Here is a 24981-nt window from a genome sequence, read left to right as displayed (position 1 = left end):
TGTAATCAAAATTATGATGAGGCAGCTTTCCCTAGAGAGTATCCATCATTTTCAAGTGGAGAAGGGTTTAAAAGCCGCATGGAGGTGAAACACGCAGAACTGCCTCCAGGACCCACACTTACCAGCTTGCTTTTGACCAACTGTTCTATTGCACTGACAAGGTCTGCAGCAGTAGGTACTTCGGTGGAAGCCTGCCGGGCTGCTAGCAAAGAGGAGGACTGCAAGACATTGAGCAGCAAAGGAAAAGCAGATTAGCGGGGCATGAGGAATAGCGATTAGGCAGCAACACAGCAAGTCCAAAGCTTCAGGCAGGCAAGGGAGGCAAAGCTCTCTGTGTAGAGGGAAGAGATGACAGAGGGAGATAGGGGTAGCGTGGGTGTGGGGCAGCGAAGCAGGGGTGGGACCAAGCTCTTTTTAGTCAGACCTCTTGAGGAGCTGAGGGGAGGGGTCACTGAGTTCCCAGGAGGCCAACAGGGAAGGGCTGCACCCACTGACAGCAAGCGGGGAGGGGGCAGACAGGATTCTGGCCACTACAGGGCTGCCCACTGCTGTTCCAGGAAATGAGGGTCAATAAACCCAGCCTCGAGCGTGTCCAAAGGGAAACTGTCCTTACTTCACTTACATGTAGATCTTCAACACAGACTGTCACCACGTGTCAAGCAGAAATGCTAGGAGCAGGGCACTTGGAGACCAGAAACCGCCTCCCCCATTCACACACACACACTCCCTCCCTCTCTCTCTCTCTCTCTCTCTCTCTCTCTCTCTCTCTCACACACACACACACACACACACACACACACACACACTGTCACACACACTCTCTCTCTCTCTCTCTCACACACACACACACACACACGCTCCTCCACAAACACTGCTGTTTCTGGTAAGGCCCCCGAACTGAAACACTAGGGAAGTAATAAAGGGCTTTAGCAGGACTTGTGCATCTCATGGTGGAGCAACCAGGCACTACCCTGTTCACAGTGAAAGGCGGCTCAAGCCCGGGGCCTTCCTCCTTCCCTCACACCAGCAGTAAGGACTGGTCTACCGGACTGTCTGGTCAACGGTTTGGGCATTCCTGCTCACTGAGGGACAGTGTTTTGTTTTGTTTTTTTTTCTTCCTACTCCTACTTGAGAAGAAATTGGGAGAGAAACGGTTAACCCTGTGTAAGCTTTAACCCACCCTGTGCTTCAAAGCAGAGGACAACGGAGTTCCCAGGGCCCAGGATGCGTGGGAGTAGAAAGTTGGACATCCTGGCCAGGCTGTGGCTTCAAGTCTGTCCTTTAAGTTATGGGGGAGAATTTCTAAAAGGAATCTTCTTGTTGTCTAAGCTAAGACTTACTTTAGGTAAGTCTTTGCTTCTGAAATGGGCTAAAAAAAAATCAAATGAATGTAATTAAGAGAGAGCAACACTCTTTTCCTCTCCTGGGGAAAGCAGGAAAGGAACTTAAATCTCTTTGGAAATCCAAGTTATCTACTTTCTGCTCTAGTAATCCTACCTCTGGGAACTTATTCCAAGGACAGAAGTCAAAAGAACAAATGCTGTATGTACCAAGTGATCTGTAGCAGTATTACCCAGAGCAGCAAAAATTGGAAACAATCCAGGATATCCCCAAACAGGCTGGTCAAGCACATTACGATACATCACGTAAGTGAAATACTCCTCAGTTATTAAAATTATAGTTCTGAAGGTAAAATTAATAAGATTTTAGGAAATATTAAACATTATTAATATTTAATTTATAAATATTAAAAATATAAAACAATGAACACATCCTATGCCTAGTATAATTATAAAAATAAAACATACCTGCATATGAACAAATAGAAGCAGACAGAATTAAAGTAACTGCACAACACTAGAATGGGTGAACTTTTAGAAATTCCTTTTACACCGCTGTAAAAATTATTTTAATGAATCCCAACTCCATTTGCTAGAAATTCTGAAGCTCATCCCGCTCCCAAATATTCAAGAAAAACAGACGTTCAGAAACCAAACAGCAGGACTGAGGAGGTTCATGTGTCTAAAAAGGCGCTCATGCCAGCTGCCCTAATCCTGGCTAAGAAAAGGGCTACACAAATGTCTGGGGCTAAGTCCGCATTCTCAGTTAAAAATTATCCAGGAACAACATAACGTCCTTTCCCCAAAACAAACCGTGCTTGAGGGACGTGGAGGGGGAGGGCTCGTGGCCTCTCCTTATCTTATGTAAGCTGGTACTTCCATGCGAAGGCGGTGTGGGGCGGCAGATAATGTGACCCGCGTGCCCTGCTCCCCACACACACTATCACCGTGTCCAGAACATTTGACAATAGGCCTCTGGGAACACAGCAGGTTGGTTCTCGTTCCCACCTCAAGGCGAAGCACAGGCGTTTCTGCCTCTGGGGATCCAGGATGGGCAGCATGCCATGCTTCCTCTACTTCTCTTCCCAACAGTCCAGAGACAGAGCCTTAGGAGGGGCCGTAACTGTGTGCTTCTCATGGGTGAGTCACAGAGGGGGCAGCGACCACATCTGAGTCATGGACCTGTTCCTGGAAAATGTCCCTCTAGCTTAGCACAGAGGAAGACCTCAACTAATGTCTGGGGGCCACCGATCCAAAATGCAAAGCAGAGAGAATTCAAACAAGATCTGGGATATCACCAGAAACACTGAAGCAACTGCATCAGTACTTCCTGGATTGTATCCTGGGTGGCGTTGTGAAGGTTTGCTCCCTGCCCGTGCATGCTGGGCCCACCACCTCGGAAGGGGCTGCTGACTGCAGGGCAGGGCACTGGAGAGCACAGGGAGGCCCCAGGGGGATGGCTAACCACCACCAGCAGCACAAGAAAACGACACTCTGGAAAGCAAATGGGAAGGACAATCAAAAACTGAAACCACAACCTCAGCCTCCAGAGTCCTCCAGGACAGCGACGCTGAGAGAAGCAAGAGAAACACAACGAAGTGACAGCACAGTTAGGAAGGCCAGTGACGGAGCACACAACGAAAGCAGGGACCTACCCGAGCCTCAGCTCAGTACCAGGAAGCACGTTCAACCTGAGCCTCTGCTCCAGAACGATCGGGATGATGACCCTGCACCCAGAGGCTTGGTGGACATTCACATTTCAGACACCAGAGAGCCTCTGCAGGCCAGTGAGCCAAAGAATTTTGCAAATCAAAGAACTGAGGCAACCTGGCATGTTAGGTTTGTCCAACTTTGACAAAACCTCCCCTTAGCAGCATCTCCATCCCTCATGCTTTGTTTGCGCTGGGCTTGACTGGAAGTTACCATGATTTGGATTTTAGAGTTGAGGATGAGGAAAACAATCAACTAACACATCGGTTGAACAACAAAATGATCATGACCTAGAACCACCTTGGATTCCTCTTCGAGACAATAGTTCTTTTCGGGATCTGCTGCTTCCAAGGACAGAGCCATTACCCTTCATCAACAGGACGAGATACCAGGCAGATTTCTGCTTTGAGTATTGTACACCCACCCCTGTACTGCCCAGAAGCAAGTCAGACCTCCAGGGTTGGGGGAGGGGAGCCCTCCCCGACACAGACGGAATCTACGTCACCTCGGATTCATGCGGCATAAGAGATAACAAGGGAGAGAGAGTGTTACTACCCCTGACACACACACAAAACGAAATCACGTGTTTTACACATGGCTCTTCCAAGTGAGAAGGAAGTCCTACCATCTCGTCCTGCGTGGGGTCGTTGTCAAAGATCTTCATAGGCGGAGGGAGGGGTGTGTGTGACTCTTCGTCTGGCTCATCCTCACCCCAACCTTTCTTGCTCTTCTAGAACAAAAGAGCAGCATTAGTCACTGTTTCCTATAGTTAAAGATGCCAGTTGGTTCAGGACTTGGGATTTTTAGAAAAGAAACATATAAGATACCCGCCTCTCTCAACACACTCCTAGTTTTTTCAGTTTCAGGGTCCTCCTGTGTGAATGGGCACACCTGCTTATCTCAAAAGGACAATGAGGTCCAAATGGTGGAAAACACACACACACACACACACACACACACACACACACACACACACACACGAAAAACATCTACTTTATCGATTAGCCAGGAAGAGCGAAAGCTGAGAGAGTGGTTGGAGAGAAACTAACTTTTAAGTTTATGAAGGACTCAAACTACAATCTAAATATCACCAGGCTCTACTGCCATTCAGAGGGAGAAAAGGTAGACAGCATAAAACTACAAAGAGAGTCTGGTTTCACATCAGGAAGAATTTCTTAGCCATGTCAGTGACTAGGGTAGGTTAGTTTGCCAGATAAAAGAATTATCTCATTCCCGAACCAAATACCCACTATATTTTGATCACAGAATCCCAGTTTTGGAAGGGATATAAGAGGTCGTTGCCCAGTCTGACCTCTCAGCCAACACTGGTCTCTCCAACTGTTATGTGAGGTCATACAGTCTCCCAAACCTTTTCAGTATGGGTGTTCATCTGTTTTCACGAAGCCCCATTTCATCACTGGTTGAGCCCCCATTAAAGGCTGCAACCTTGGCTACTGTAAACCTTCACCTGTTAATCATAATTCTGCCTTCTGGAGCAACCAGGAGTTGTCTACTCCATTTTATAAATGCCACTGCTCAACATACTCGAAAACAGCCATAATCTCCCAAGACAGTCTTCTGTTTTCCAGGCCTGGCAGGTTTAATGCGGTCTTTAGTAGAGGCTGGGGACTTGGTGACCAGCTGGCTCCCCGTGGGCCCCGACACGCATCTCCAAATCTGGCAAGATGGTGTCTGTCTGCTGGACACTCTAGGTGCCAGTCTTCAACCAGTCACAAATCAAACTGGCAATGTCTTTTTTTTTTTTTCCTACTGTTTTTAATTTTTTTTTTAAATTGAACTAAACAGATTCATAGACACAGAGAACAGACTTGTGGTTGCCACGGGGAGGAGGGGAGAGAGAAGGATGGACTGGGAGTTTGGGGTTGGTAGATGCAAACTATTACATTTAGAATGGATAAACAACAAGGTCCTACTGTACAGCACAGGGAACTATATTCAAACTGGCAATGTCTTGAGAATACAAAGATCACCTAGGCCCAAGAAGACCAACTACTGGGAACTAGAGTCTGGCTAGTTTACAAACCCCGGGGAAGGATGCCTCTCGAGGCTCCAGGAAGGAGGTACATCAGAAACCCCTCCCGATGGAAGGCTCCGGGGCTTCGAGTAAGTACCTCGTCAGCGCTGTCTCCCTGAGGGGTCGTCTCATCCCCAGGCTTGGGAGATCCCAGGTCGAAGCTCTTCCGACCGTCTCGTACTTTCTTCTGCTTCTTGATGTTTCCGTCTGCCTTCCCGCTGTTGAGCCGCCGCACGGGACTCGTCAGCCACTTCTTCAGGGTGTTGGTGGAGCGCTTGGGCCCAGGGGAACTGTGGATGGAGTTCAGGGAGGGCTGGGCCTGCAGGTTGGCCACCGACTCGGACTTGCCTCCGTTTTCACTTGAATGAGAGTACGCATCTGAGGAAAAAGAATAGACAGACGCGGCGCGTCAGGGGCAGTTAAGGCAGGCTGCCAGCCTGGGAGAAAGACAGCTCCAACCCCAGGAAGCTAGGGCACCAGGCAGAATGTCAAGGCCAGCTGCAGACAGAAGACAAAGACTCCTGCAAAATCAAGATTCTAAGCAAGAACCAGCAACCAATAACAATGTCATAGAGCACCTATGAGTATTATGAAGTTGTATAAGACACAGATTCTATTTTCATAGATGCCTTATCTAGCTACACACACACACACACACACAAACACACACAAAGAGGGAAAGAGAAGAGTCAAAGAGCAAGACAGAGCAGGCAAAATAAAGATGAATGCACAAAGCAGTATGTGGTTAATTGCCAAAGGGCTGGCATGGACTCCAGACCATAGGGAAGCAGAGCTGAGAGGAGGGTCAGATCAGCGCAGGCAGGACTGGTCTGAAAAGCTTCAACAGAAGACATGTGTTTGAGTAGAAGGGAAGGGAGAAGGAATTCCAAAAGCGGGAGATGGCAGGAACAAAAGCACAGAGGCAGGAAAATGGAGAAACAAGTGAACACAGCCCTTAAGCAGACCCTTCCAATGAAATAAAGATGAACAGAGAAGGAGAAACTGGACAGAAAGAAGAGTGAAAACATTTAATAGTAAACTAGAGGAGTACGAACTTTATTGTGAGATGCTAATGGGAAAGGGGGCAAAAAGGGCTTTTGTTTGCTTGTTTGTTTTTTAATTAAGCTGGTAACTACAGACAACATAGCCCTGGGAAGAGGGATTGGAATCTAGAAGCCCACACTAGGAGGACACGGGGAGGACAAAGGAATGAATGTGAGGCATTTCAAAGCAAGAAGTGATACAGTTAGTATCTGGATGACACATCACAGGTGGGTTGTCTCTCTTATGCTGCTGCTTCTCATTGCCAAAGAGGTCTTGGGAGAATACCTGACCAGCTTCACCTCAACCCCTGATGGGCCCTGTGGCCCTGGTACCAGTTTGCATACTGGTAGTTAAACCAAACACATGACTAGGTATTTATAAAAAGTACTGCCATGGCTTTTTACGCCCACTTGTCTCAAAGACCGAATCATCTTTTCCTATACGGTAATGACTTTATCCTAGACCGAGACTAGAGGTCTAACCTGGCCTTCGAGGCCCGACGGCCTAGACCTGTCCAATACATTAGAAACCAAATCTTAAAATAAAGAGAATGAATATTTTTGCCAGTCAAGAGCTGCCTCCAGCCTCTATAACCGGCTGATCTCACAGGCACCAAGCTCAGGCTCCTGACCCTGCGGGAACTTTCTTAGATATGGTTAGAGTTCTGTGCATACTTTAGAAAACAAGAACAGAATATCTGCATGTAGAAGCATTCAAAATTGAGCTTCTAAAGCCCCCTGGTATGAAGGATAACTCATAGGGTTGCTCAGCTCAGGGAATATTTAGGGATCGACTGACTTGGTTGACGTCCCTTTAAGGACAAAGCTGTAATCTTATCTCAGAGAATTCTGTGCTGGCTGTGGTCTTGGGTGTGTTGACATTATTTCTGAAGTGTTTGGTATGGGTCAAACTCCTGTTCTCAGAAGCCCGGGTGATAACATCTCAGCAGCACCACTGCAGCACTAGTAGTGGGACCTGGGCCTCTTATCTCTCTGCTGATAAGCCCCAGAGGCTTTTCATTCACCAGGCCCCTGTGACACCACAAGTCTCTGTTAAATCCAAGCCTTCAAAACTTAGATTTATCAGTATATGTTGTGTCAGCAGAGCTAGAGGCCCAGCCACATTAACTGTGCCTTGTGTTACTAAGCAAGACGGACGACTGCCTAAGTTTTCTGTTCCACTACGAACCACAGCCTGGCTTTGAGATTCATGAATGCAGATTTTGACTGACCATTCTGCTCCTCTCTCTATCATCTGATTCTGCTTTGGTGCATTCTGTACAAATTAATGGCAAGTGTACAGATTATAAAGTACAAATTAAAAATCAAGAGTATTCTCAATTTTGTTTCAAGTTTATTCTGTGTAAACCATCAGGGCCATTCAACCACAGCCCACATAAAAGAGAACTGAAGAGTTGGAAGCAATCTCTAACTTGTCATCTAGTTAGGGTCCGTATTGAGACAGGACTATTTCTAAATCACTTTGAATGCATGGTTACAAAAAGATGTGGCATCGTTTAGTCTAGAAAATGTGTACTTAGTTTATTGCTACTTCAAAGAATTATTGCCATGTGATGCTCACCCCATCTTTGGAAGATGGCTGCAATGAGCTGTTTGAGAATTTATTCTAGTACCTTTCCGGGCACAACAGCTAACTGACCGATCTGTAACAACTACAACAGTAATACTGTTATCTCACCAAATCTTTCCAAGCTGAGACAGGTACTAAGTATGAGTATCATCTTAGGAAATAGAGTGTTCCAGGAAACCCAGGGTCATCATTAGTGGGGCAGACAGGCAAAATTTAAACCCAGATCTGACTCCACTGCACATATATTTAATCTTATTCCCACATCTGTGTCTACTCCATGAATTCTGTTAGCCTCTATAATTATTGTAAAAAAGAACATCAAGTTGTTAGTCTATGTGACATTTCATATAGACATTTATATATAATTTATATGTTATTAAGTTTCAATGCTGAAAACAATCTCAGTCTCACTAATTTTACAGATAAGGCAATGAAAGCTTGTATATGGGAAATCCATGGTCACAAATTAGTTAGCCATAAAGCTAGGACCAGAATCCAGGCACCTCTACATCTCTCCAGGGTTCCGAACCAATGCTTCCTCTTCAGCCCTGAGGCATTAAAAACTGTCCATAAGATTGGTATCTGGTTTTACGTCACTGGGAAGACAAATGTGTCCTTGGACACTGCAGGAATAAAGTTCCCTGGTATGTCCAACTTGCTTCCTAGATCAGAAAAAATAATATTCTGAGGCTGATTTTACTATGAGATATTTTTATTTTTTTCATTTTGTTTTGGCTGCACCACTCAGCACGTGGGATCTTAGTTCCCCAACCAGGGATCGAACCCTCACCCCCTGCAGTGGAAGCACGAAGTCTTAACAACTGGACCGCCGGGGAAGTCCCACTATGAGATATTTTTCAAATAGAAAAAAATATGGAAAAAATTTAACATCTAAATACCCATCACCTAGATATGATAAGTGTAGACATTTTTGCCATATTTGCTTCAGTTTTTTTAATCTTTCTTTTAATTGAACTATAGTCGATTTACAAAGTTGTGTTGGTTTCAGATGTACAGCAAAGTGATTCAGTTATACATACATATGTGTATATATATACATACATATATTCTTTTTCAGATTCTTTGCCATTATAGGTTATTATAAGATATTGAATATAGTTCCCCGTGCTACACAGTAGGTCCTTGTTGTTTATCTAATTGATATACAGTAGAGTGTATATGTTAATCCCAAACTCCCAATTTATCCTCCCCCATCACTTTCCCCTTTGGTAATCATAAGTTTGTTTTCTATGTCTGTGAGTCTATTTTTGCTTTGTAAATAAGTTCATTTGTATCATATTTTTTTAGATTCCACATGTAAGTGATATCCTATGATACTTGTCTTTCTCTGTCCGAATTCTTTCACTTAGTATGATAATCTCTAGGTCCATCCATGTTGCTGCAAATGGCACTGTCATTCTTTTTTATGGCTGAGTAATATTCCATTGTGTGTGTGTACACACACACACACACACACACACACACACACACACCCCACATCTTTATCCATTCATCTGTCAATGGATATTTAGGTTGCTTCCATGTCTTGGCTGTTGTAAATAGTGCTGCTATGAACACTGGGGTGCATGTATCTTTTCAAATTAGAGTTTTCTCTGGATATCTGCCCAGGAGAGAGATCATTGGATCATATGATAATTCTATTTTTAGTTTTTAAAGGGATCTCCATATCGTTCTCCATAGTGGCTGCATTAATGTACATTCGCACCAACAGCGTAGGAGGGTTCCTTTTTCTCCACATCTTCTGTAGCATTTGTTATTTGTAGACTTTTTCATGATGGCCATTCTGACCAGTGTGAGGTGATACCTCACTGCAGTTTTAATTTGCCTTTCTCTAATGATTAGCGATATTGAACACCATTTCATGCACCTGTTGGCCATCTGTATGTCTTTGGAGAAATGTCTATTTAGGTCTTCTGGCCATTTTTTGACTGGGTTGTTTGGTTTTTTGATATTAAGCTGTATGAGCTATTTCTATATTTTGGAAATTAATCCCTTGTTGGTAGCATCATTCGCAGTATTTTCTCCCAGTCCGTGGTTGTCTTTTAATTTTGTTTATGGTTTCCTTTGCTGTGCAAAAGCTTTTACATTTAATTAGGTTCCATTTGTTTATTTTTGCTTTTGTTTCTGTTATTCTAGGGGAGAGATCCAAAAAAATATTGTTGTGATTTATGTCAAAGAGTATTCTGCACCTATGTTTTTCTCTAGGAGTTTTATAGTGTCCAGTCTTATGTTTAGGTCTTTAATCCATTTTGAGTTTATTTTTGTACATGGTGTTAGAGAATGTTCTAATTTTGTTCTTTTACGTGTAGCTGTCCAGTTTTTCCAGCACCACTTATTGAAGAGACTGTCTTTTCTCCATTGTATATTCTTGCCTTTGTTGTAGATTAATTGACCATAAGTGCATGTGTTTATTTATGGGCCTTCTATCCTGTTCCAGAAAAGGCTCTTGATAAAATTCAACATCCCTTTATGATAAAACTCTCTCCAGAAAGTGGGCATAGAGGGAACATACCTCAACATAATAAAGGCCATATATGACAAACCCACAGCCAACAACATACTCAACAGTAAAAAGCTGAAAGCATTTCCTCTAAGATCAGCAATAAGATAAGGATGCCCATTTTCACCACTTTTATTCAACATAGTTTTGGAAGTGCTAGTCACAGCAATCAGAGAAGAAAAAGAAATAAAAGGAATCCAAATTGGAAATGACACGATGCTTATATATAGACAATGCTAAAGACACTACCAGAAAACTGCTAGAGCTCATCAATGAATTCAGTAAAGTTGCAGGATATGAAATTAATATACAGAAATCTGTTGCATTTACATACACTAATAACAAAATATCAGAAAGAGAAATTAAGGAAACAATCCCATTTATCATTGCATCAAAAAGAGTAAAATAAATGCCTAGGAATCAACCTACCTAAGGAGGCAAAAGACCTGTACTCTGAAAGTTATAATACGCTGATGAAAGAAACTGAAGACAACACAAACAGATGGAAAGATATACTGTGTTTTTGGATTGGAAGAATCAATATTGTTAAAATGACCACACTATCCAAGGCAATCTACAGATTCAATGCAATCCATATCAATGGTATTTTTCACAGAACTAGAACAAAAAATTTTTTAATTTGAACAGAAACACAAAAGACTCCGAATAGCCAAAACAATCTGGAGAAAGAAGAATGAAGTTGGAAGAATCACACTCCCAGACTTCAGACTATACTACAAAGCTACAGTATCAAACACAGTATAGTAAATGCTCACTCTCATTTTCTGTATTTATCTCCCTGTGGACTGGAAACATAGCTCACAAACCTTCACCATCTATAGATTGCACATTGAGGAGCACAGCTCTCAATTCTAAAGCATGTATTTCAAGGTGAAACTGCTGGGTTTTAGTGAATACCCATCACCAGCTTCACTAGGTACTGCCGAATTGCTCTCTGATTTACTCCCACCAACCATGTGCAAAAGTTCTCATCTTCCTGTATTCTTCTAGGTGTTTCAATATGCACCATTAGTACATAATTTTCCTCTGGAAAAATTAAATGTGCTCTCCCTAACCCAAAACACCTACTTCAAAGAATGAAGTTGAGATGAAATAGAATGTTTCAAGGAGAAGAAATAAAAAGGTAAAATCCAGTGCCTCTAGACCAATAGGAAATGCATCCTATAGTTGATTTCTCAGCCACAAACTGGAAAAATAGGAAGCTTGGCAGGGTAATCCATGAGGTTGGAGGTCCAACTTCATAGACTCTGAATTGCATGAGTTGAATGAATTCCCATGATTGGTCACGGGAATATGAAGATACTAATGAAATCAAGAAAATCTATATAAATAAGCCAACAAACAACAAACTCTTAGCCACCAGCAGACTTCCATAATATTTTTTATCCATGCTTCCTTCAATTTCCAAGCCACCTCTCTAAACTGCCCAATTTCTTCCTTAATACCTAAGAATAGAAGACTTGATGCGTGGTCACAGAACACGTTCCAAAGCTTTACCAATGACTAGAGAATTCTTGACACCAACACTCATCTTTTAATGATATTTTGTTCAAGTTGATTAAAAGAGAAAACTCTGTTGGTATAATTTTCCTGCCCTGATTATATGATTCAAGAATAATCTACTGGTGTAGGGCTTCCCTGGTGGCGCAGTGGTTGAGAGTCCGCCTGCCGATGCAGGGGACACGGGTTTGTGCCCTGGTCCGGGAAGATCCCACATGCCGCGGAGTGGCTGGGCCCGTGAGCCATGGCTGCTGAGCCTGCGCGTCCGGAGCCTGTGCTCTGCAACGGGAGAGGCCACAACAGTGAGAGGCCCGCGTACCGCAAAAAAAAAAAAAAAAAAAAAAAAGAATAATCTACTGGTGCCTACTCTATGGATTGCAACAGAGAGATGGCAGCACTGGACAGAAACTCAGGCCTCTGTTTCTTCATCTACAAAATGGACAGATTAGACAGAGTGCATTCAAAGCCTTGCTCTACCACTGGCTAGCTCTGTGACTCTGGGCCAATTACTTGATCTCTGTGTATCTTGGTTTTCTCATCAGTAAATGAAGATACTATTAGTATCTATCCTATAGGGTTGTTATCAGGATTAAGGAGTTAATATTTGTGAAGTGCTTATAACAGTGTCTAATTCCACTGGAAGTACCATCTACGTTAAATAAAAATCAATAAAACCATAACTATCTCCCCTAGTTCCATGTCTGTGATTCTATTCTGTATCTCCCTTCACTCCATCTGTATGTTCCTCTAAAGGCTAGACTAGATAATGTAAGCCATTTTTAGCCTCAAAGTACCTCATGAAAACAAAGAAAAACTTCAGGCTACCAGTTGCCATTCTGTGTTACTCTCCTTCCCCACTTCAAATAACCACTCCTACGATCAATGCCTGAAATCTCATTGGAGAATAAGGTAGTCACATCTTTGGGCTACCATGTCATTGTTGTCCACCCTCCCACCATTAAGAAGTTTAGGCAGCACAGGTTACTCCCTGGAGATGACATGTGTCTCTTTATCTACAGGGTATCCATCCCTCAGAATGCGAGCTTCTGATGGGCTTGATGACCAAGCAACTAAACAGCTGTTGATATTAGGATCTCAGATACCATCATGGGGTTAGAATAAACATGTCAATGTTATTGGCCTAAGACTTGGGACAAAGGCTCCATAATTTTAGGTAATTTAATCACAGCAGCACGTTTCTAAGCAGCACAGGAGATGAGAGCTGTCTGCTTGACATAAAGATGAAAATTGGAATAAAGCCCATGAGAGTTTACACACTGAGCACATCCTAATAAGTCCATTGTCTATGTGAAACATTCTTTTAGCTGGGAAGCCCTTCATTAGCAATCAAAATATAAGATATTTGTGTACCACATGCATAGTAACTGAATATACTAGAAATTATTTTTTCCTTCCACAGTGGCATGTTGTTTATGAAAACTTTCTTTTTTTTGAAATGTATTTTTAAGTTAAACATACTGCTTTTACAAGAATCTACAATTTGTATTTTGGTGAGGAATTCCTGAAACCTCTTCATGATGTGCATGAATATACTAGAAAATTTTTTTCCTTCCACAGTGGCATATTGTTTATGAAAACTTTCTTTTTTTTGAAATGTATTTTTTAATTAAACATACCGCTTCTACAAGAACCTACAATTTTCATTTTGGTGAGGAATTTCTGAAACCTCTTCACGATGTGCATGAAGATACTAGAAACTTCGCTCATTCATAAAGTCAATTTTCTTTCTAAAATGTTTTGCCTCATTATTTCTTTCACGTTTTATGTTACACCTAAAAAAGTCTTCTACCCTTTTTGGTTTCATGTAAATTTTGTAAGACTATTCTGAAAGGATACATTGTGTACAAGTCACCACAGAATGCAAATTTAGGATATGGCAAATGCCTCATGGCTGCATCCACAGGACTAATAACTATTATTTTCTCTAATCACAAAATATTGGTTCTGCTTTCTTTCCACTGACCTCAAAGTGAGTTGAAAGTAAAGAAGGACCACATGTCCTAGACAAAAAGAGAAAACAGTTCTATTAGTTGTATGGGTTTAATAGCCCCGAAGACCAGGAGTGGTGTCCTTACAAGTGCTAGGCTGGGACCCCAGAGAGTTCACATATGTACAGGTGGCATCCAAGGTTTTGGTGGATTGTGAGTACCCCAGATGCATAACTCACTAAGCTGGCCCACCATTTTCTACACTGACTTCAAAGACACAACTCAAGAAGGAAAACTCATTTCAGTCTGTTCTTCTGGAGTTCAGTGATGGTATTCAATCACACCCCAAAGGCAGGTCTTCCACATACTGTATTATGTAATTGCTAAAAGATAGGGGGTCTACCTAGAGGGGTGGGATAGGGAAGGTGGGAGGGAGGGAGACGCAAGAGGGAAGAGATATGGGGATATATGTAGGTGTATAACTGATTCACTTTGTTATAAAGCAGAAACTAACACACCATTGTAAAGCAATTATACCACAATAAAGATGTCAAAAAAAAAAAAAGATAGGGGGTCTAGCTGTTCATTAGTCTTACCTCATCATCCACCATCTAGTTGGACAACAGGTCTATAAAATCTCCCTGGTATTCATCATAATATTGTTTTGGAAGCTTTGACGCCAGTAGCTGATATCAGAAGAAATCACAAAAGTTCCTAACATCACTAGACATTTACAGAAAAGTCCTTTAAACTCCTTTTGTCTTGCTTTAGCTCCAATGACACAAGAATCATTGTAAACTCATCCTTATTGCTCTCCATGGCTTGAGCTATATAAGGTAAATGCATTTCAATACATCTGCCTGAATAGATTATATACCCAAACATTCTTGTCTCCTTTGGCTTTCTATAAATAATTTACTTAATATAAAAACCATAGAAGTATCACACATACATTTTTTTCACACTGGAAATTGCACATCTAGAGAAGGGTGTATGATGGGAAGGTCAGGGTGAAAATTCTCTGGGTAATAAATCCATAAATTCAATTGTTTGTAAGCGTGGAGAGCACAAAACCTACAGTAAGTATTAGTACATCTTTCATGATGTAGGAGAAGGGCCCTGGTAGGCCTTTTAGCAGAATGCTTAGCAAAGCCCATCTCCTGGTTGCACTTTCAGCTGAGGTCCTGAGGCTATGTACCACCAGGTCCTGGCATGGCTGGCTTCCCTGAAAACCACTTGGCTGCCCATCTTGGTGTCTGGGCCACTTGGTGCCAAAAGAAGGATGCTATGGTGACAGCAACAGGACATGGGGGACGGGGAGAATCAGCCTGGTGCAGAAACACTGTCTCTTAACACTAGGAAACTTGTTGCCCTTGCGATTGCTCCTACCACAATGTTAGACTAAAGCTGGCAAACACCTTGCCTCAGGATATTCCTTCCCCCATCCCTTAGCCAGATTCAAGTCTCAAATGCATAGTGCAAGCAAGCCCCTGCCTCCTGCTTACTAAGCCATAGCTTTTACACACTTAGTTCAGGAATTTCTTCTCCAATGAGTCCTTTGCCAACTCACCATTTTTTTTAAATAGATCTTTATTGGAGTATAATTGCTTCACAATACCGTGTTAGTTTCCGTTGCACAACAAAGCGAATCAGCCGTATGCATACACGTGTCCCCATATCCCCTCGCTCTTGTGCCTCCCTCCCACCCTCCCTATCCCACCCCTCTAGGTCATCGCAAAGCACTGAGCTGATCTCCCTGTGCTATGCTGCTTCCCACCAGTCAACTATTTTACATCCGGTAGTGTATATATGTCGATGTTACTCTCACTTCGCCCCAGCTTTGCCCTCCCACCCCATGTCATCAAGGCCATTTCTCTACGCCTACTTCTTTATTCCTGCCCTGCAACTAGGTTCACTCTACTCAGGCTTTATGGGTTTTTTATACATTTTTTCACATGTAAATCTCTATGATTTATAATGTCTGTATCTGATTTTTCCCATTAAACTAGGAACACAAAATGAAGGACCACTCTGAGTCCCAAAAGCACACTGCATTAGGGTCTATCTTACGTTATTCCTACTTATTGGTCCCCTTCTCTTCCCTATACTGCTGTTCCTATCCTGGTAGCATGTGCACAGAAATCTGAACCACAGGGACAATTCCAAATCCAGTGGCATCCATATAGGGCAGAAAGCCTTTTCATCTTCAGAGCCCATTGGGACATAAGCTCTTCACATCAAGATCTTTTCCAACAGACAAAAGAGTCTCCATGAGGGTGAAAAGTCAGCACCTCCAGCTTTCATCTAAATGAACTCTTCAGAATTCTGTTCTAATTCAGTCCAGATCTCCCTTGACTACTGCTGGCTCCTTCAGTGCCCTGTCCCTGCATTGACTTCCATCAGGATGCCACTGGATGCAGAGGGTAAAATGAAGTTTCCAACTGCTTGTTCTCAGGTCTCCTTGGTCTCAGCTTCCCGTGTAATCTTCTCTCTGAGTCAGAGACAGAGGGAGGAGCAACCTCAAAGGGCACTGAGTCCGTGCCCTCCCCCGACCCCAGACAAGCACATCCTAAACACGCAAGGCCAGTGCTATGACAGGCTGTCACACTGGATCACGTGATTCACTAGTCCCCCTAGTTGGCTTTAGAAGTTAAGGGCTAAAAATTCTCTCTCTACGTTCCAGGGGTAGATTCTGCAGCTTGACATGTCAGAGCAGGCAAAAGTCAGTGAAAGCAGCTCTGTCGCCCTTCGGAGAGCAAATACTCCAGATACGACTTCCATCGATATGCCCGTTTCATTCTCTCAGACTTGTCCACAGCCTCGGGAGAGGACATGCACATTGTTTCCTAAACTGTGGAGTAGGGAACTCTCCTAAAAGCCTTCTGAACTGTTCAAAACATCACCACCAGAAGAGTGTGGTAGAACTTTCCAAACTGAGACTGAAGAAAGGACACGTCCTATTAGTATAAAACCTAAATACAGAATTTTTATTTAAGTAATGGGCTTGTAATAGGGCTACAAGAATCAGTGGATCAGTAGGAACTGAGGTCACCGGGGATCTGTTTTCTTCTATAAAGATATCATGAGCACAAGGAGGTCTTCTAATCAGGACACGTGGTAACTGTCAAGTCCCAAGGCTGGGGAAGGTGTCTTCTTCTGGCCTCTCCTCATATGCCACCCTCCCAAGTGTACGCCTGGCAGGGAAGTCAAATTTCCATGGTAAAATAGGGCCACTCCTGAGTCCATGATGTACCCACACTGGAGCTTCCCCCTAGGCCTTCAAATAAGCCCTCAAGTGGGTTAAATGTAAGCTCTCTAATATAACTTACCCTGCTACCTTACATGGTAACATTTTCCACTTTTCAGAATGTGTGAACATAAACAAGCTCAGCTCCCGTAATACCCACAAAGCCTCAAAATAACATTATACAAGTTACCGTATATAACTGAAGACTCTCTCAGAGAACGACCAAGACTACCTTTCAGTTTTTCTGTCCTGCAAGCTAATTCTTCATTCACAAAGATTTCTGCAAGAATATTTCTCTTTCCATTCCTGCTGTCACTGCCCTAATTCAGAGCTTTTAAATCCACTTGCTTTAACTATGTAAAAACCTCCAAATTGGTTTCTCTGCAGCTAGTCTTTTTCTCTTATCCATTTGACATCTCTCTGCTACCAGAACAATTCTATTGCTTTGGGCAAGTCCCTGTTCAAAACTTGATTAACAAAGTCTAACTTGTCAGCCTGCCATTTAAGGTACTCCGTGGTCAGGCCTGAGCTCACCTTTCCAGCTCTCTGAGCTTCCACTCTTTGATAATCCAAGGTTCTCAGACTGTGGTCCCCAGACCAGCAATGTGACCATCATCTGGGCCCTTGTTAGAAATGCATATTCTTGGGTCCCACTCCAGAGGTACCGGATGAGAAACTATGGGGGTGGCCCAGCACTGTGTTCTAACGAGCCCTCCAAGTGAATCTGATGTATGTTAAAGTTTGGAAACAACTATTCTATTTGAACCACCTACTTTAGGCTAATTATTCAGTTCACTGCACCACCCATGTTGCATTTCTCATTGCTCAAACCATTCTGCAGCCTCTCGGCTTGTCTAAAGCCTACCTAGGACTTCTTAGATGACTAAGCCCAGCATGTTCTCCTATTTCTCTGGGAGTACCTCTCGTACCATTCACTTGGCACTGATAAATGTTTGTTTATGTACCTTACCTCCCTAACTCTAAGGAAAGTCCTTGAGGACAGAGCTGTCCTCCATCTTTGCATCCCCAGCACAAACTGTTTAGTCATAGAGGAGCTCACTAAACGGCTGGTGATGAATAGCTAAGGACAAAGCGAGAGAAATCACTGGAGTCTGACTATTTTTAGGCCCAGAGACCTCTAAGAAAAAGTCAATGTTGCCGAGGCACTCGTCTCTAAAACTTAGTCATGTGAATATCAATACAGGCTCGTGCTTCCTGTTCCTTAAGATGTTCAAACTGTCCCCCAGTCAATTAAGATGGGTTAAAGAAGTTACCTGTTTCTTTTCTGCAGGACTTCCAGGAACCTTTAATATGCTAATTAACATGCTCATGTCGATGATGACTCTCCAGAGGGAACATTTACCAAATGCTATTCATGTGTTGTAGAAAGCAGTGTGGCTAGCTAGCATCGTTACTGTCTATTTTTCCATCTCAGTCTGGAATACAAAAGGTGAATCGACTCCCGAGATGGTATCCTGACAGCAGGGTTGACGGTCAAACTCAACCTCTTATGAACACCAAAGTGGGAGATGAGTTTAGAGTCCAGGCCAGTTATTTCTGGCTATGTGCTATCACATCAGAGTCTACCCAGGAGCCAGTGGGAAGCCTGACCTGGATTCAACTTATAATGTGCCCTTCAGTAGTAACCTTAACCAAAGGTAACCATGCCAGGTTTAATTATAGAGGTGGAGGGAAAGAGTTAAGCAGGGAGCCACAGGAACATTTAAGCCTGTAATAAAGGGCTACTTAACCGAAAATGTCACAATGGAAATTCTCCTAGAGAACCTGAGGGAAGAAGAAAGAGGAGGAAACTGCGTATCTGGAGAAAGAAACAGGTGATCAGTGACTGGGTTTTCAGGGTCCTCTTTTGGGAAACTACATTTTTTTGTGTGGGGGGTAGGAAAGAAAGTGTTAAGATTTAGGGTCTCCAGGACTTAAGGCAGCTTGAGACCCTGCAGTCTTAGCCTGGCCCTGCCTCTCCTAAGGACCTGGGCCAAGTGAGTTTGCCTCTAGGGCCTTGCTGCCTGGCTTGGGAAAAGCAGTAGGCAAACATGACTGTGTTCAGTCTGGGCCTCCCAACCAAGCCCAGGCTCCCCTTCTACATTCCCCCTGTGTTCTTCATTCAGCAGTGCCCTCATGGTCCTCTCTGGCCTCTCCGGACCCAGAGCACAGATGTACACTCAGGGTGCACTAAGGGAATTCATTCCCAGGTTGATGGGGACAGGAAAAACCACTGTCTGGGTTCTTCCTATCCCCATCAACCTGGGGATGAGTTCACGAGTATGATCCCGTTGGCATTATTTCTTATAAATTTTTTATTTTGACATAATTTCAGATTTAGAGAAAAGTGCCAAGATTCATACAAAGAATTCTTACATCTCCTTCACCGAGATTTCCCAACAATTAACATTTTACCACTTGCTTTTTCTCTTCTTTCTCTTTCTGAACGGTCTGAGAATAAGTTACAGAGAAGATTCCCCTATATCTCTATATACTTCAGTGTATGGCCCCTAAAAACAAGGGCGTTCTCTTACATAACCACGGTATAATTAGCAAAATCAGGAATTTAACATTGATCCTCTACTTTGTTCAAATGTTGCCAATCATTCCTATAACGTCCCTTATAGAAAAAGGTCTTATCTTTCATGACTTGGACATCTTTTATGAATACAGGGTGGCTATTGTGTAGAATATTCTCTCAATTTGGGTTTGCTGGATGTTTCGTTATTTTTTTTTTTTTTTAATTTCTTTTGGCTGCGTGGGGTCTTCATTGCTGCGCACGGACCTTCTTCAGTTGCGGCGAGCAGGGGCTACTCTTCGTTGCGGTGCGTGGGCTTCTCATTGCGGTGGCTTCTCTTGTTACGGAGCACGGGCTCTAGGCACGCGGGCTTCAGCACTTGTGGTGCGCGGGCTCTAGAGCGCAGGCTCAGTAGTTGTGATGCACGGGCTTAGCCGTTCCACAGCATGTGGGATCTTCCCAGACCAGGGCTCGAACCTATGTCCCCTGCATTGGCAGGCGGATTCCTAACCACTGTGCCACCAGGGAAGCCCCTTGCTGGATGTTTTAACATCCAGCAAATTAGAATGTGCATTTTTGCAGGAATATCCCTGAACACGATGTACCCTATCAGGAGGCATATAATATCAATTTGATCCAATTCTAGTGATGTTATGGTGGGATCTGGTCCTGGCACAATTTTCTCATCCATCAAGTTAAATTGCATACATGCTTAGTACTGGTGTTTTCGAAGTCTGGTATAAACCAACTGTAAATGATATATTTGAACATAATTCCTAGGTAAAATACCCAATTCCATTCATGAAACAATTTCTGATCACAGATGTGAGAGAATAATTTTCTGTTCCACTGAAAACAGACTGAACAATGTATAATTAAAATAGTGATTATGCTAAAGGCCAGAACTAGATTTTGTTAAAATTTTCTAAGTTGTGCTTTATTTGACATGCTATTTAAAGTTGATTTTAGCCTTGTGGGTATATAAAATCAGTCAAGTTGAAGTTTCCCAGGAGTTCCTTCTACAGATCTTGAAATTGTCACTGAAAATGATACTGGAGGTTTTGGGGGAGGCATAAAATTCTGATTAGCTCTGTTAATTGTTTACAATATTTTACTAATAAGTATAGAAATATCGTCATGACAAAGAGCGCTGGTTGTTCTATTTTGAGCCTGTGGGCTGACCAGCTAAGAGGCTGAAGAATGGAAACATGATTCTAAGATACTGGTAGACAGTGAGGCAACTCCTGTCTCACAAGTCAGAGTGTTAAAGGTGGGAGAAATGGCAAGTAAGTGCTAAGGGAATCAGTGAGAACCTTAGCTGGCCCCTAGGGCACAGGAAAAGCTAGGTAGAGAGGCTGGGTTGGGACCATACAGCGGGACCCGGAAGGGTCACTTCCTAATTGCACCACATAGGTTATTTGCATAATGGGGACCAAGAACTCCCTTTAGCAGGCATTTGCTGCCTTTGGGGCAGGTGAGACAAGCTGACACCTCCTCCTCTAGCCATAAGCTGGTTCTTGAGACTTACCAGTAGTATTTCAACTTCCCTTCAATCAGTGAAAACATCCAAAGTGCCCACTGGGCTGCTAGGGAACAGAGCACTTATTCACACAGGGCAGGGGTCAAAGCTCAGACGTCTCCTTAACAGGGAAGGTAAACATGAGAAGAGTTTGGATACAGGACAAACAGGAGAGGCATGGAGTGGCAAAACGGAGAGTGCAGGTCTGCTAAAGACATTCACATTCATGTTTTAAGAAAGAATCCAAACGGTGCTGCCAAACAGCACACACCTGGGAGCCAAGGCCCAAGGGCTGCTACTCCGCCATGCCTGTCCAGTGGTGACAAGGCCATCTCCTCATTACTAGAGCTGGAACCCCCAGCTTCCTGATCAGCAATGACTGGACTGGCCTTTGCAAGAAAAATACACAATTAGACTATTTCCATAAGAAGGCCTCTTTCCTAGAAGACTGCCTAGACTCTGCCCCACTATGATGGCTCTCTTATTCCTTAAGTGCTGGGCCCTGTAGGCTTGATTTATGTTTTATATTTGAAGACACTGTGTTATTACTCATTCATTCAACAAATGTCTGAGTGCTGCCTATGTGCCCAGTGCTGTTCCCAGAGTTGGGCTACAGCAGTAAAGGAGACAACAAAGTCCCTGACATTTGGAAGTTGACATTCTAGTTGGGGTGGCAGTGGGGGCAGATAATAAACTAAGAAACGAGTTAGAAAAATTTCCAGTACTGTTGAGCAGCATTTGGAGAAATAAACTGGCTCATGGGCTGGGGAGGGCCTGTATAACTTCAGCGTGAGCAGCCGGTGACAGTCTCTCTGAGAAGCAGGCTGAGACCTGAATGACAAGACAGAACCAGCCTGTAAAGACGGGGAGAAGGCCTTCAGCCCAGGGCACAGCCTGTGCAGAAATCCTAAGGCAGAAAGGAGTCTGGGATGCTCGAGCTACCCGCAGGAAGTTCTTGGGGCTGCAGCACAGCTGGTGGGTGGACAGATGTAAACTGAAGTTGGAAAGGTAGGCAGCGGCTAGACCCCAAGCCTTGCAGGCCAGGGCAGGGAGCTGGGACTTTATCCTAAATGCAGCGGCAAACCTTCTGGAGGGATAGGTGATAAGACCTGATTTACTTTGACAATTTTTAACTTCTGATTGGTCCACGTTGTATGGTTTCTCATGAATTCGAATCACCTTTCCACCAAAAATCACCTTTTCTTCCAAGAGGATCTGGGGAGAAACATCTGACCGAATATGGATGAATGGGAAATATCAAGATATTCAAATCTGGCCTATGGACAAAATACTCTGTATTCAGCTCACACACATAAGGCCATCCCAAACCTTCCTGCTATCAGTTTGTGTTTCTGATACCTACATATCCCCTGATCTTTGAATTATATTCTTCCTGCTATGGTCTAAGGCATACTGATGCAGCTGTAGGTGATATTATCAATGAGATACGTTCCCCTCTCTGATCTTACTGATCTCTCTGCCTAGAAAGTTCCTCCCCCAGATCCCACCTGGCTCATTCCCTCTCTACCTTCAGGTCTTATTGAAATGCTACCTTCCCTGTCTTCCCTGACCACTCTCTTTAAAACAGCATCCCACCCTTTCATGCTGACACTCCCTATCCCCTTCCTCTTTAATTTTCCCTGTAGCACTTATTCCCACCTAGCCTACTGTATTAACTTTCTTTCAATTTTCCGTATTCTGATGCTTTGATATCTGGGGCCTTGTTGACCCTGCAGGAAAAGCCCCTCTCAGGGCGGGTTAATTCCTAGAGATAGCAAACAACCTGCTTTTGACTGTGCATTTCATATGCAAACCCACCAATCCAGAGCCCGTACCCGCAGCCAGCTTCTTTAGCAGGCCCTCATTTCAGGCCACTATCCACCTGCCCTAATCATCCCAGGGCCAGATACCAGAACACTAGGACAGCCCCTACACTCCAGAGCCTGCTGAAATTACTCAAACTAGCCAATCCAAAACCTGATTACCCTGATTCACCTCTTAAAGGCTTCAGCCCTCTAGTTCCTTCTCTCTCTCCCTGCAACCAATCTCAGTGTTTTCTCCCATGGCCCCATGTGATGTGCTGCCTTCCTCTGGGGAACTGTGAGTGAGAGAGTATCTTTTCAGGGTAATCACTCCTGATCTCTTGGCCTCACTGAACCTCAAAATTTTCTAATAATATACTACATTTAAAAATACCTACTGTAGGGCTTCCCTGGTGGCACAGTGGTTAAGAATCCGCCTACCAATGCAGGAGACACTGGTTCGAGCCCTGGTCCGGGAAGATCTCACATGCCACGGAGCAACTAAGCCCGTGTGCCACTACTACTGAGCCTGTGCTCTAGAGCCCGCGAGACACAACTACTGAGCCCAAGTGCCACAACTACTGAAGCCCATGTGCCTAGAGCCTGTGCTCCGCAACAAGAGAAGCCACCGCAGTGAGAAGCCTGCGCACCGCAACGAAGAGTAGCCCCTGCTGGCTGCAACTAGAGAAAGCCCGCACACAGCAATGAAGACCCAAGGCAGCCCAAAATAAATAAATTTATATATAAAAAAAAAAACCTACTGCAGAACTTATTTATTTTCTGCCTCTCTTACTCCCCTCTCTAGAGTATAAGCTCCCTGAGGGCAGGGAATTTTTGTCTGCTTTTGTTCACTGTTGAGGTTCTAGTACCTAGAAGAGTGCCTGACACAGAACTAAAACACTCAATAAACATTTGTGGGGAAAAGATTTCATCGAAAGTGCTCAATAAATACGTTCTAAATATTAAATGACTAGAAAGGAAGCCAAGGTGCCTGTCTGTGTGTGCATGGATAAATACGGAGCCAAGTGGGAGAGGGACACGTCCTGGGAGCTGACTTCCAGTTCTACCTCTTAACCTTTCTGAACCTTGATTTCGTCATCTATAAAATGAGGATAACCAACACCTACCTCTGAGATCATAATACTTACTTAAATAATGAAAGGTTATTATATAAAAATAAACAGTAATGACAGTGACTGTTGAATAACAATAAACAGTATTGTGTTGTAATAGAGTAATGCCCAGTGAGCCTAAGGCCTGCCAGATAGGCCAGCCCTGATCCTGTGCCATCAGACTGCTGTGCTTTGAGTCAACTGATGAACGAACTCTCTCTCACTTTCCTTCCCAGGACAGCAGCAAAGGGAGAACGCACTTCCTTCTTCCAAGCAGCTCCATTACCCCTTATTCCCTTCTGTAAAACGGGCTGCTCCTCAGCAGTTACAGATGCAGAAGCAGATCCCAGCAGGTGCAATCCCACGTATGCACTCACAGACAGGCACAAGTATGAATGGGTGAGCTGCATGACACACTTAGCACTTCCACCAACTCAGGCTGGAGACCCCAGAACTATCAGACTCTTTTTCCTCCCATTTCTCACTTCAAAGTTAGGAAGTATATCATGACTTCAACAAATAAAAATGCTTAGATGAACAAGAGGACTTGAAAAAAAAATTCAAGCTTTCAAAAGTAATATTTAGTCATTATAGGGAAAAAATAGAAGAAAATGAAAAGTTTCTGTAATCCCACCACCATGTGATAACTCCACCTTTATCTTTAGAACATTCCCCCCCCCCTCTGAGCATGTGTTAGACGAGGATATTTGCTGAATGAATGAACTAAAACTTAAGCCCGTAAGAAGATGACCTTTCTTCATCTCACTGTCCCTTTGGCTAAGTCTCAGCGTTTCAGGCAGCCTGAATGCTGTTTGGAACCCTTTTATGGTAACTTCACGGTCCTAGGTCAGGCCCCAAGCTCCCAACTCCCTAGCAGAGGGAAAGCGCAGTATAGTAAAAAGAGCACTGGCCATACCAAGAGCCCCAGCGGGAGGATTCCAGCTTTACTGCTAACTTCTGCACGGTCTTAGACAAATCTCAATCTTACCAATCTGTCATTTGGAAGCACAACTCTAGATCCTCTTCACCAGCCCTTTCACCTTTAAAACTCAGAGATATGACAGACTGCAATT

General features: G+C 43.6%; 1 protein-coding gene across 5 annotated transcripts in view; it reads right to left on the bottom strand.

Annotated features, from left to right (window-relative positions):
- Positions 1-24981, bottom strand: part of KALRN (kalirin RhoGEF kinase) — a 637474-nt gene that overhangs the window by 67993 nt on the left and 544500 nt on the right. For 3 of the 5 annotated variants that reach the window (XM_027106809.1, XM_027106826.1, XM_027106818.1), the window contains exons 35-36: positions 5183-5463; positions 3676-3780 (exon numbers count right to left, since the gene is read on the bottom strand). In XM_027106809.1, coding sequence (XP_026962610.1) covers positions 3676-3780; positions 5183-5463 — 386 coding nt within the window. Of the gene's footprint in view, positions 1-122; positions 219-3675; positions 3781-5182; positions 5464-24981 lie in introns of all 5 variants that reach the window. The other 2 variants (XM_027106855.1, XM_027106864.1) reach the window with 2 other exon arrangements.

This window comes from Aethalodelphis obliquidens, unplaced genomic scaffold (assembly GCF_003676395.1).
Source record: "Aethalodelphis obliquidens isolate GAN/ISIS:26980383/991018 unplaced genomic scaffold, ASM367639v1 scaffold1, whole genome shotgun sequence".
NCBI lineage: Eukaryota > Metazoa > Chordata > Mammalia > Artiodactyla > Delphinidae > Aethalodelphis > Aethalodelphis obliquidens.
The sequence above is the reverse complement of the archived record's forward strand: the minus strand, read 5'-3'. Positions and strand labels throughout refer to the sequence as shown.